Genomic DNA, 13,763 nt, shown 5'->3' with positions numbered 1-13,763 from the left:
TCGCAAAAAATGACCCCTCACACATCTCTGTGCGCCAAAGTATGAAAAAGTTATTAGCGTCAGAAGATGGCTAAATTTTTTTTTTCTTTTTTGTACACATTCGTTTAATTTTTGAAAATGTATTAAAACACAATAAAACATATATAAATTTGGTATCACCGCGATCGCACCGAACCAAAGAATAAAGTAGGCGTGTTATTTGGAGCGAAGAGTGAAAGTCGTAAAAACTGAGCCCACAAGAACGTTTTTTTTCAATTTTTCCACATTTGGAATTTTTTTTCAGCTTCGCAGTACATGGCATGTTAAAATAAATAACATTACGGGAAAGTAAAATTTGTTACGCACAAAATAAGCCCTCACACAGGTCTGTACACGGAAAAATGAAAAAGTTATGGATTTTTGAAGTTGGAAAGCGAGAAATGAGCCGAAAAACCCTCCGTCCTTAAGGGGTTAAACAACATAAAAATGTATACTAGCCACGAAAACAGAGGCTAGTATGAATTCATTGTGAAAACTAGTCTGTGCAAATAATAAATTTGGAGCAAGCAGGGTCTATATCAAAGTGACTGTGCACTGTCCTATGTTTATTTGGAAATGGAAAGTTGCAAAACAGCATTTGCACCACAAATGCGCCAAAACAATGCCAAACATACACCCTGTATATACGTCCCACATAGACGGCAATGGGTGCACGGAGCCGCATGGGAGCTGTATGGCGCCGCACACGTGCGTCACTGTACTGTTTCATAGCACAGAGAAAGAATAGGACATGTCCCATCTTTCCCCACAATGAGGCGGCTCTCCAAAAGAGAGGGGCGGGGGTGAGCAGTGCCTTCTCCTCCTCTGACGGGCGCCGACGCGTACCTGCCATGCTTTGGTACGGCAAGCACATTGTCGTGTGAATGTAGCCCTACACAGGCACGGTTCAGAAACGCATTAGTAATAAATCTCCTCCCATGTGCTCATTGAACCATGTCATAGACTTCTATTGGGCGAGATCACAGCCCCATTTACAGTTGTGTGAATGGGGCCGAAGATAAATCAAACAAGTCCAAAGCCCAGAAGTGAATAAGAGCTGTACCTGTAGTGCAGCCAGACGCTCCATACACTATGGACAGAACTGTCTGGCAACACCAACCCAACCAACTACTTATGGCCTATGCTATGAGCTGATGACTTGTAACCAAGAGATCCCATTAATCATTTTATATTAATGCCAGAGCAAGCATCAATACCTTCCTTGTATAGGGAGTCATGTTTTTGTGTTTTGTTACCATTGGTATTTTCTTGTGGGGGTAGCAAAATGGTTGGAATTTATTTAACTACCATGTTTTTCACTGCGTGGAATGTTTTTATACTTTATGAGAGCAGGTATCTATGGTTTTATTAGCTAACGTTCTTTGACATTATTTAATTGAATTAAAATGTACCATTTCCATATTCTAGGGCGGGGATGTCAAGCACAAGGCTGATGGTTACTGGGCAGCACTGTATTTGTTAGATACTGGGTTGCACTGAGTTGGCTACTGGGTAGCAGGCGCTGTCACTGGGGTGTTAGATCACTCACACAATATACTGCAATACCAGCACGGAACAGCAGATGGCAGCAATGGGTTATGAAGGAACCTAAAAGAAGAACCGGTTTTGTTGCCCCACAGCTTGAACCCCCTGTCCCCCTACTCACAGAGTTCAACACCACGTCCTACCCATTAGTCTTAAAGACGGTTACCTTGAGTCCCCTACTTGTCACACATCCTACATACTGTCCCCTATTCCCTCCTGACACAGCCTGCACCCCATGCCTCCCTCCTCTTGCCACATCAAGCTTCCCCCTCCCCACACAGTGCGCACTGCCCCCCTCCCCATGCTATGTGCACTGTCTCCCTCCTCCCCATACTGCATGCACTGCCTCCCTCCTCCTGGCTCCGCCAGCTTCCCCCCTCCCCATGCTATATGTGCACTGCCTCCCTCCTCCTGGCACCTCCAGCTTCCCCCCTCCCCATGCTGTGTGCACTGCCTCCCTACTCCTGGCACCTCCAGCTTCCCCCCTCCCCATGCTGTGTGCACTGCCTCCCTACTCCTGGCACCTCCAGCTTCCCCCCTCCCCATGCTGTGTGCATTACCCCCCTCCTCATGGCGCTGCCGGCTCCTCCCCTCCCGCCCAGTGACAGCGCAGCCGCCTCTTCCTGTACTCTGGCTCCTCCCACACTGGCGCCTGGTCACATGATAATGATATCACGGAAGGTCCTGTAGGTACTCGGAAGCCTCCTTTGGGGTGAGGTGAGCCCGGGATGTGATGTATAGGGTCAGGTGTATGGCCGCGCTGTGCGGGGAGGTCACCGGGAGCCGGGGCAGCCATTACTGTGTCCTGTCACAGCTGCTGACACTGGGGGGGTCCTCATGCCGGCCCGAGGCAGTGTATGGATGTTACACTATGTACATGGCTGGTACCGGGGCAGTGTATGGATGTTACACTATGTACATGGCTGGTACCGGGGCAGTGTATGGATGTTACACTATGTACATGGCTGGTACCGGGGCAGTGTATGGATGTTACACTATGTACATGGCTGGTACCGGGCCGGGGCAGTGTATGGATGTTACACTATGTACATGGCTGGTACCGGGGCAGTGTATGGATGTTACACTATGTACATGGCTGGTACCGGGGCAGTGTATGGATGTTACACTATGTACATGGCTGGTACCGGGCCGGGGCAGTGTATGGATGTTACACTATGTACATGGCTGGTACCGGGGCAGTGTATGGATGTTACACTATGTACATGGCTGGTACCGGGGCAGTGTATGGATGTTACACTATGTACATGGCTGGTACCGGGGCAGTGTATGGATGTTACACTATGTACATGGCTGGTACCGGGGCAGTGTATGGATGTTACACTATGTACATGGCTGGTACCGGGGCAGTGTATGGATGTTACACTATGTACATGGCTGGTACCGGGGCAGTGTATGGATGTTACACTATGTACATGGCTGGTACCGGGGCAGTGTATGGAGGTTACACTATGTACATGGCTGGTACCGGGGCAGTGTATGGAGGTTACACTATGTACATGGCTGGTACCGGGCCGGGGCAGTGTATGGATGTTACACTATGTACATGGCTGGTACCGGGCCGGGGCAGTGTATGGATGTTACACTATGTACATGGCTGGTACCGGGCCGGGGCAGTGTATGGATGTTACACTATGTACATGGCTGGTACCGGGCCGGGGCAGTGTATGGATGTTACACTATGTACATGGCTGGTACCGGGCCGGGGCAGTGTATGGATGTTACACTATGTACATGGCTGGTACCGGGGCAGTGTATGGATGTTACAGTATGTACATGGCTGGTACCGGGGCAGTGTATGGATGTTACACCATGTACATGGCTGGTACCGGGGCAGTGTATGGATGTTACACTATGTACATGGCTGGTACCGGGCCGGGGCAGTGTATGGATGTTACACTATGTACATGGCTGGTACCGGGGCAGTGTATGGATGTTACAGTATGTACATGGCTGGTACCGGGGCAGTGTATGGATGTTACACTATGTACATGGCTGGTACCGGGCCGGGACAGTTTATGGATGTTACACTATGTACATGGCTGGTACCGGGGCAGTGTATGGACGTTACACTATGTACATGGCTGGTACCGGGCCGGGGCAGTGTATGGATGTTACACTATGTACATGGCTGGTACCGGGCCGGGGCAGTGTATGGATGTTACACTATGTACATGGCTGGTACCGGGCCGGGGCAGTGTATGGATGTTACACTATGTACATGGCTGGTACCGGGGCAGTGTATGGATGTTACAGTATGTACATGGCTGGTACCGGGCCGGGGCAGTTTATGGATGTTACACTATGTACATGGCTGGTACCGGGGCAGTGTATGGATGTTACAGTATGTACATGGCTGGTACCGGGCCGGGGCAGTTTATGGATGTTACACTATGTACATGGCTGGTACCGGGGCAGTGTATGGATGTTACACTATGTACATGGCTGGTACCGGCCTGGGGCAGTGTATGGATGTTACAGTATGTACATGGCTGGTACCGGGCCGGGGCAGTGTATGGATGTTACACTATGTACTTGGCTGGTACCGGGGCAGTGTATGGATGTTACACCATGTACATGGCTGGTACCGGGGCAGTGTATGGATGTTACACTATGTACATGGCTGGTACCGGGGCAGTGTATGGATGTTACACTATGTACATGGCTGGTACCGGGGCAGTGTATGGATGTTACAGTATGTACATGGCTGGTACCGGGCCGGGGCAGTTTATGGATGTTACACTATGTACATGGCTGGTACCGGGGCAGTGTATGGATGTTACAGTATGTACATGGCTGGTACCGGGCCGGGGCAGTTTATGGATGTTACACTATGTACATGGCTGGTACCGGGGCAGTGTATGGATGTTACACTATGTACATGGCTGGTACCGGCCTGGGGCAGTGTATGGATGTTACAGTATGTACATGGCTGGTACCGGGCCGGGGCAGTGTATGGATGTTACACTATGTACTTGGCTGGTACCGGGGCAGTGTATGGATGTTACACCATGTACATGGCTGGTACCGGGGCAGTGTATGGATGTTACACTATGTACATGGCTGGTACCGGGGCAGTGTATGGATGTTACACTATGTACATGGCTGGTACCGGGGCAGTGTATGGAGGTTACACTATGTACATGGCTGGTACCGGGGCAGTGTATGGATGTTACACTATGTACATGGCTGGTACCGGGGCAGTGTATGGATGTTACACTATGTACATGGCTGGTACCGGGCCGGGGCAGTGTATGGATGTTACACTATGTACATGGCTGGTACCGGGCCGGGGCAGTGTATGGATGTTACACTATGTACATGGCTGGTACCGGGGCAGTGTATGGATGTTACACTATGTACATGGCTGGTACCGGGGCAGTGTATGGATGTTACACTATGTACATGGCTGGTACCGGGCCGGGACAGTTTATGGATGTTACACTATGTACATGGCTGGTACCGGGGCAGTGTATGGACGTTACACTATGTACATGGCTGGTACCGGGCCGGGGCAGTGTATGGATGTTACACTATGTACATGGCTGGTACCGGGCCGGGGCAGTGTATGGATGTTACACTATGTACATGGCTGGTACCGGGCCGGGGCAGTGTATGGATGTTACACTATGTACATGGCTGGTACCGGGGCAGTGTATGGATGTTACAGTATGTACATGGCTGGTACCGGGCCGGGGCAGTTTATGGATGTTACACTATGTACATGGCTGGTACCGGGGCAGTGTATGGATGTTACACTATGTACATGGCTGTTACCGGCCCGGGGCAGTGTATGGATGTTACAGTATGTACATGGCTGGTACCGGCCCGGGGCAGTGTATGGATGTTACAGTATGTACATGGCTGGTACCGGGCCGGGGCAGTGTATGGATGTTACACTATGTACATGGCTGGTACCGGGGCAGTGTATGGATGTTACAGTATGTACATGGCTGGTACCGGGCCGGGGCAGTTTATGGATGTTACACTATGTACATGGCTGGTACCGGGGCAGTGTATGGATGTTACAGTATGTACATGGCTGGTACCGGGGCAGTGTATGGATGTTACACTATGTACATGGCTGGTACCGGGGCAGTGTATGGATGTTACACTATGTACATGGCTGGTACCGGCCTGGGGCAGTGTATGGATGTTACAGTATGTACATGGCTGGTACCGGGCCGGGGCAGTGTATGGATGTTACACTATGTACATGGCTGGTACCGGGGCAGTGTATGGATGTTACACTATGTACATGGCTGGTACCGGGGCAGTGTATGGATGTTACACTATGTACATGGCTGGTACCGGGGCAGTGTATGGAGGTTACACTATGTACATGGCTGGTACCGGGCCGGGGCAGTGTATGGATGTTACACTATGTACTTGGCTGGTACCGGGGCAGTGTATGGATGTTACACCATGTACATGGCTGGTACCGGGGCAGTGTATGGATGTTACACCATGTACATGGCTGGTACCGGGGCAGTGTATGGACGTTACACTATGTACATGGCTGGTACCGGGCCGGGGCAGTGTATGGACGTTACACTATGTACATGGCTGGTACCGGGGCAGTGTATGGATGTTACACTATGTACATGGCTGGTACCGGGGCAGTGTATGGATGTTACACTATGTACATGGCTGGTACCGGGGCAGTGTATGGATGTTACACTATGTACATGGCTGGTACCGGGGCAGTGTATGGATGTTACACTATGTACATGGCTGGTACCGGGGCAGTGTATGGACGTTACACTATGTACATGGCTGGTACCGGGCCGGGGCAGTGTATGGACGTTACACTATGTACATGGCTGGTACCGGGCCGGGGCAGTGTATGGACGTTACACTATGTACATGGCTGGTACCGGGCCGGGGCAGTGTATGGACGTTACACTATGTACATGGCTGGTACCGGGCCGGGGCAGTGTATGGATGTTACACTATGTACATGGCTGGTACCGGGCCGGGGCAGTGTATGGATGTTACACTATGTACATGGCTGGTACCGGGCCGGGGCAGTGTATGGATGTTACACTATGTACATGGCTGGTACCGGGCCGGGGCAGTGTATGGATGTTACACTATGTACATGGCTGGTACCGGGCCGGGGCAGTGTATGGATGTTACACTATGTACATGGCTGGTACCGGGCCGGGGCAGTGTATGGATGTTACACTATGTACATGGCTGGTACCGGGCCGGGGCAGTGTATGGATGTTACACTATGTACATGGCTGGTACCGGGCCGGGGCAGTGTATGGATGTTACACTATGTACATGGCTGGTACCGAGCTAAGTGTCTCCCTGTCCCCTCTACAGGCGCTGCTGCTATGACACCAAGACCCTGATCCAGCAGCTGCCGGTGCTCGGCTCATCTACAGGTAAGCAGACAGTACGATGGGATCTATGTCCCAGCTGCAGCCTGTCACCGTCTTCGGCAGGGTTAGGGGGTCGTGTGCTGTACGCGTGACCCCCGCAGCCTGTATGTACGTGTAGAGACAAGCGATGTGGTGTTAGGCTCCTTTTTGTTTATGGCACCCCCTGCATTTCTTAATTCCAGACAAAACCTTTAATCTTGGGAAGGGCGAGTGTTATGCCCTTTATGGAGTCCTGACAGGTGCCCCATCTGCACTTCAATGTCAGTTAGATGCCCACTGCGCCAGTGCTAGAGGTGGTGCTCTCCCCAGTTTGTTACCATATACTATGTTGAATATATTTTGTTATGTCTATGTAACCGGTAATGGGTTATTGACTCCTCCATGTGTTCTGTACATCTCTTCGGGTATGTTCACATGGAGCAAAATTCAGTGGAAAATGTAACGGGGAATCCTATGTGATCTTCCTCCTTGGCATAAATGAAGTGATTGAAATCCATTTATCTTTTCCTCCTCCCATTTGGCTGCCATTCCATCCTTTTGCTTCCTTTGATTACTCATCTTATTCCTCACACTGCCAGGAAGTTCAGTATGGTGCTAGTGTGTCAGATTTATTTGTGGTGGAGTCACAGCAGTTCTTAGATTACATGCAGCCTTTGTAGGATATCCCCCATCCCCCATATACATATGTTGCAAATCAATTCTCACTGCAGGTTTCATTATTGCCATGTCAATCGATTCACCAAGTCCATTTACCAAAATTTCATTCTCTTTGCAGTTATTTTATAAGCCGTTAGATCAGATGCCAGTGATTCTGCACCTGACCTTAAAGATAATCTACCATCTAAATCCATCATGATAAACCAGGGACTCATAGTCATAGTTCTAGGCCATTTGTTATCCATGTCCTCCCTTATGCCAATGAGCCCAAAGGGGCCCTGGGGGCTTTACTAGAGCCCCTCTGTGCTTTAGCTTCACAGGCTGTTACACTGTCTCCCCCTCTCTTTCTACCCTCTTAGTACTTCAGCCCTTCCTCTGTCTGAGGTAATTTTACTGCAGCAGAAGAGGAAATCTATGTGCCAAGCCCTTAGTCTGCATTCACACATTCGAGAGGCTTGGCCCAAACCCTGATGCGTTTTTTACTACAGATGAGTGTACCCAAACTTTAGGTTTGGCAACCTCTGTTTGGCAGCTCTGCCTAAGGGTACAGTCACACTGCCACATGGGGGACGTATATACGGGAGCGGCACCGTACAGCTCCGTACCCGGGAAAAAGATAGGACATGTCCTATCCTTCCCCGTATTACAGCGCCGTGCGCTATACATCCCTTTGGAGAGGGGTAGGGTGAGCAGTGCTCCTCCTCTCCCTGCGCGCTGCCCTGTGCCCGCCGTGCTAAGGTACAGCGGGCAACGGCAGTGTGAATCTAGCCTAACTCCGAAATGTTAATTAGCCAATAAGGCAGGTGCACGCCCCTAGCATCTAGGCATGGCTATGATTGGCTAGGTGTGTCCACCCGACTACTCACAGCCATGCCTAGTTTCTAGGGGTATAGAGCTGCCTGATTGGCGGCTCTGCAGCCCACTATGCAACAAATAGAGGTTGGTGAACCTAAAGTTCGATTCCGCTCATCTGTAGTTTTTACTGTTGAACCACTTATGCGATCAGCCTAGGCCCTCCCCCGTTCTGTATGGAGTGCGTTTTGAAACACAATTCAGATGGAACATGTAAATGCAGCCTTAGATGTCCTAACCTTCTCTCATCTGCTCCCTGTTATCATCCGGCCTCCTATTCTGTCACATGAAGGCTTTTCTCCCTGTTATAATCCTGTCATTATGTGGTGTCCTGGACGCAGTGATAGATGCCCCCGGAGCTAGTGTCCTGGCAGTGCTGGATCTTTCTGACAGGTTTGTGGCCGTAGTGACTTGTTACATGACAGCGCAGCGTACAATACATTGTATGCCCTCTGGTTACATTATAACAAATGTGTGTTGTCACCAAAACATCCTGCGCTTCATTCTGTCACAAGGACGGTACATGCCGCATATACAACACCCAAGTCTATAGTTATCTACTGGAAATCATTTATTTCTAAAATAATAAATAATTCATGTGTTGCATAATAGTAATACTTTTATTAGGTATTCACAGTCATAAAAGTTTATGAACTGTGTCACAATAACTGAATGTTATGAACGTTCCCTTTGGTCATGTGATCCGGAGGAGAGATTTTCTCTAATCTGATAAGTGTCAGCCCAGTGTATAAGTTAAGGGACAATTTATCCGTTTGTTCTAGGAACCGGTGTCGGCAGAACCGACCTTCCTGTGTCGTAGTGATCTACTAGAGGGGTTTTAAGAAATTACTCTTAATACCCCAATGCTCGTCTAATTGAGATTTTACGGAGGGCATTGAAGGTTCTTCTTCTGATGTGACACCTTTCTACAGTGTCTCTTCAGAAGAAGAGTGTAGCAGAGACCCATGATCGGAAAAGCTCAGATCCTGGGTGCTCCTTGGACAACTCCTTGGACAACTCCTTGGACAACTCCTTGGACAACTCCTTGGACAACTCAGGAGGCCTGGATTGCTTTCTTCAGAATGAAAATATCACTGGCTATGGAAAAAACAAGGACCGTTGCTTAGTCCTATAGGTTGTACTTGATTGGCCTGTGTCTTTTTTCCAACCTTATCATCTACGATGCTATGAAATTTAATTGTTAAAATCGGAGATGCTATTTTTCCTCAAATATCCTGTACAGAAAGGGGTAGTAACAGTTCATCTGTAGGCCATGTGAAACCCAAAACTTATCAGTTACATAATGCAATATGTACCCCAAAAAACCAGACCGCATACAATTATAGTGACTTTATAGCTTGTTGAAGACACTGGAAAAACCACGCAATAAGTTGGTCATAAAGGTGCAGGGCTGGTAATAAGGGGTTAATGACCTAACACCATTGGCTGTCTTTTACTACATGACCAGTGTGTATAGGAGGAACTATGTACCTGTGAGGGTGCTGTCACGTGCTGTTAGCGCTGCGTTTCCAAATGCAGTACTAGCGCAAGGGGCTGTGCATCTGCCTGATCCCATTAGCGTTTCCAGTGAAACCCATGTGATTTCTTACTGATCGCATGCGTTTCACTTCAAACGAAAATGCACTCGGGCTGAGGCTAGCGGTACTTGTGACCGTACCCTAATGGCCAGGCGTGGAAGTGTCGGGTGTCTGAAAACTGGCCACAAATACAGCCATCTTAAAGGAAATTTACCATATGTTTTCATGCATTGTGAACCAAAACATACCTTGAGAATGCTGTAGCTACACTGATGCAGAAACATATCTTGTTTAATCCATGAATTGAGTGGTTTTGCTGAAAAAAACAAATATGATAATGAGGCTCTGTCGCTCGTGTGGCTGCTTCGGTGCTTCTCCTCTAACCCTAATTATGCAGTGCTCCAGAGAATGATGTAATCAATCACTGCACCATCCCCCAGCTGCTGTATATGAGTCATCCAGCTCGGGTAGATTAGTTGTGTCTGGACAGTTCAGAAAGCTCTGTGTAATGTGTTCCTGTAGGCAGCAAGCATGCAACCCAGCTTTCCCGAGGTCCTGAATTTTATAATTGTTTTTTTTTTTTTTTTTTTTTTTTTTTTTTAGCAAAACCACTCGGATTAGGAATTAAACAAGATATGTATCTGCATCAATGTTACTACAGCATTCACAAGGCATGTTTGATTAACAATGCATGAAATCAAATGGTAGATTTCCTTTTAAAGGTGTATTCATTTGCATCTTTAAGCTACACTGTAACCTACTTGCATCTTGCAGCTCCAAACTGCTTGTCGTGTCTATGTGTCTACTGCCGTGGTCTCAGAGCTCTGCTCTTGGTACTGTGTTGCTATATTCAGGATATTTGGAATATGTTTTGGTGCAATCTGTTATGTTATATTATCCCTGATCTATGATTTATACACAGGGCTCTTAGGATTATGAATGGGAAGTGGGAAGCCGTGGGACCTGTCTGTGTGGTAGCAGGTTGACCCTCGATCATACAATGCTGGAAGTGTTGTCTTCACTTGAATATGCCGAGGCTTTTACTTCTGGGGAATAATGCATCAGCATTTTAAGACTGAGCAGGAAGCGGCTTTTCCTTCCTATAAACATGGTCATAGCTGTGTGGTTTTGCAGTAATATGTCTTCTGCCCCAGAATCTGTAGTAGACTTCCCTGTCATTCCGCCATTCGGTAATGTATCTAGAGATAAGGCGGCTGCACCTTTACATTGTCTGACCGCGGGACTTTGCTCTGTACACAGCTATGCCTCCGCCTCTGTATAAGCTGCAGGTATTGCCCTCTCTCTCTCATGTGTTCAGTTTTGTTGTTTCCACTCCTGACCGGTGTCGATGAATTTTTAGGTTACACTTGGGATGGAGAACAAGGGATTCCGCCGCTCGAGCCTGAACAGCTTTCACAGCAGCACAAGTGACGAAGATATGGTGGAGATCACCGAGGCCACCTTGGATTTTACCATGGCGGATGATGTGCCACCTATTGACAGAGAGATGGCCGAAGGTAATGGAAATATGGCATTATATAACACCATGTAATAACTGTACGCATAAAATATGGCCACTCATAGCTGACTAACCCCTTTCATAAAAGGCCATTAGCATAACAAGGATTAATGAAAATATGCAAACGAAATTACAATTAAAACGGGCCGGGTGGGCGGGAAAAAATGCTGAAAAAATTCAGTCAGTCGAGGGTATAAAAACAGCTGACCCCCACTGCTCCCCCCTCCCCAAAAAATCAATCAACATCTACTGATGTTTCCTCCTGGAGACGCAAACCACTGGCCAACACTATCAGCCAATCAGAATGTTGTCCCAGGGCCGAAAAAATACAGCTCAAAAAAGAACGGCAATTTTACCTCAGGAGAGAAACCATGATGTGGATAATACCACAGTCGCCTTCCTGAGGGTCAGGGGACTCCAATCTGTATAGTAGAGCACTACATTGATATAAGGCTCTGATTGTACTAAAATCATTGGCATGTGACACTGCAGGAGACCACCACATGCCTTGTACTTCATGTCATGTATCGGTCACTATGGTTACTATAACTTATCTATAATCGCTCCCACTTTACACTATCGCCCATTATATTTCCATACATAGTTACCAGATTAGCTGTAAATTTTGTCTGGCCATACACATTAGGGGGAAGATTCATCATAAGTTTCCTAAAGCAGAACTGTTCTAACCAATCAGAGCTCAGCTTTCATTTTCCCACAGCTGTTTATAAAATTAAAGCTGAGCTCTGATTGGTTTCCATGGGCAGCTAGAACAGTTTTGCCTCAGATACATGATGATAAATCTCCCCCTAGATATCTATCAGCCTGACAAATTTATCCAGATCACAAATGTGTAGGCAGCTGTATTATGTGTCTGACTCGATCATGTGTACATAATAGGGTTATGAGATGCCTATTGTAAGAATACAACTAGTCTTTGTAAGAGAAGCTGCAGGTTTCATCACTGCCGCATTTCAAGGAAAGTGCTTTCAATTTGGCACTGAAGCTTCTCTTACAGGTTGTTTGGTTTGTTGTTTGCATGGCTTTCTATTCTATTAAGGGGAGGCTCTCTGGATTATTTGGGCCACTAAACCATCCATAGGCGGTAATGGTATCTTCTCTGTCCAAGGCCACAATTAAAATAAAAAATATTTTTCCAGCTCCCAGCGTCTACACAGTCATTATGGGAAGCCGGTGAGGTTTACCATGGCTTCACTGCACATTCACTGGATGACTAAAGATTTGGATCACTGGCAGTGCAGTCAGTTCCTAGCTGAATACAGGCATGCTGCGGGATAATGGTCCCAAAATACTGGACGAGTAACACATTGGCGCAGATTTACTTACCCGGTCCTGTCACGATCCCGCTGTGCGTTGTCCGACGTGGATTCGGGTCTGCCGCGATTCACTAAGATGGTGCGCCCGAGTTCCTATATCCGTCGCTTCTGCGCCGAGGTCCGCCAGAGTTCACCTTCTTCTTCCCGGTGCGTGTAAGTGTGTGTCTTGCAACACATTTCTAAATATTAAGTCCTGCGCGTTGTCCGACTACCCCATATCCCCCCCCCCATTTCTGTTGCATGCAAGCTAGCACCAAGGCGCCAAAATCCGATCATGTGCGCCAAAATCCCAGGGCAATTTGACGTAAAACGGACATTGTCAGTAAACCCGACAAAAATGTGTCCAATGGACCCTTAGTAAGTGAACTCCATTCTCTTTGATCCGCATAATGACCTATGTATGAGGTCTTTACGGCGGCTGTTGTGGGAACTTCTTCTGATGTGATGCCTTTTTTATGGTGGCACATCAGATGAAGATTGTAGGACATAGGGCTTCGTTATTACAGCCCAACCTCTGCTATAACACCCAGGATCGGAAAAGCTTAGATGCTGGGCATTTAATCCCACAGACTCTGCGGTCAGTTATGGATTGCACTGCCTAAGGATTTGCAGAGGGAGTGAGCTTCCTATACCACCGATGACATCAACCAGCAGGGCGTTCTATATTCACTTTATATTAGGCCATAATGTGATCTCAGGTCAATGGGGAAAAAAAAAAAAAAGTTTTATGTAGAATAAAATGTCTACAAAAAAAATTACAAATAAACCAGCGATGCCCCTATAAAATTAACCCCTACGGGACGCAGCCTCTTTTGGCCTTAAGGACGCGGCCCCATTCTTCAAATCTGACCTGTGTCACTATAAGTGGTTATAGTTTTGGAACGCTATG

General features: G+C 47.9%; 2 protein-coding genes across 5 annotated transcripts in view; one reads left to right on the top strand and one right to left on the bottom strand.

Moving 5' to 3' along the window:
* RPS4X (ribosomal protein S4 X-linked) overlaps positions 1-13,763 on the bottom strand; it is a 501,937-nt gene that overhangs the window by 408,444 nt on the left and 79,730 nt on the right. The gene's annotated exons all lie outside the window — the stretch shown is intronic.
* CLCN5 (chloride voltage-gated channel 5) overlaps positions 2,142-13,763 on the top strand; it is a 32,100-nt gene continuing 20,478 nt past the window's right edge. Inside the window, exons 1-3 of one of the 3 annotated variants that reach the window (XM_072124247.1) lie at positions 2,142-2,280; positions 6,913-6,974; positions 11,379-11,535. In XM_072124247.1, coding sequence (XP_071980348.1) covers positions 11,391-11,535 — 145 coding nt within the window. In that variant the 5' untranslated portion in view covers positions 2,142-2,280; positions 6,913-6,974; positions 11,379-11,390. Of the gene's footprint in view, positions 2,281-2,396; positions 2,419-6,912; positions 6,975-11,378; positions 11,536-13,763 lie in introns of those variants that run through there. The other 2 variants (XM_072124248.1, XM_072124249.1) reach the window with 2 other exon arrangements.

The sequence above is a fragment of the Engystomops pustulosus genome, chromosome 9, assembly GCF_040894005.1.
Source record: "Engystomops pustulosus chromosome 9, aEngPut4.maternal, whole genome shotgun sequence".
Classification (NCBI taxonomy): Eukaryota; Metazoa; Chordata; class Amphibia; order Anura; family Leptodactylidae; genus Engystomops; species Engystomops pustulosus.
The sequence above is the reverse complement of the archived record's forward strand: the minus strand, read 5'-3'. Positions and strand labels throughout refer to the sequence as shown.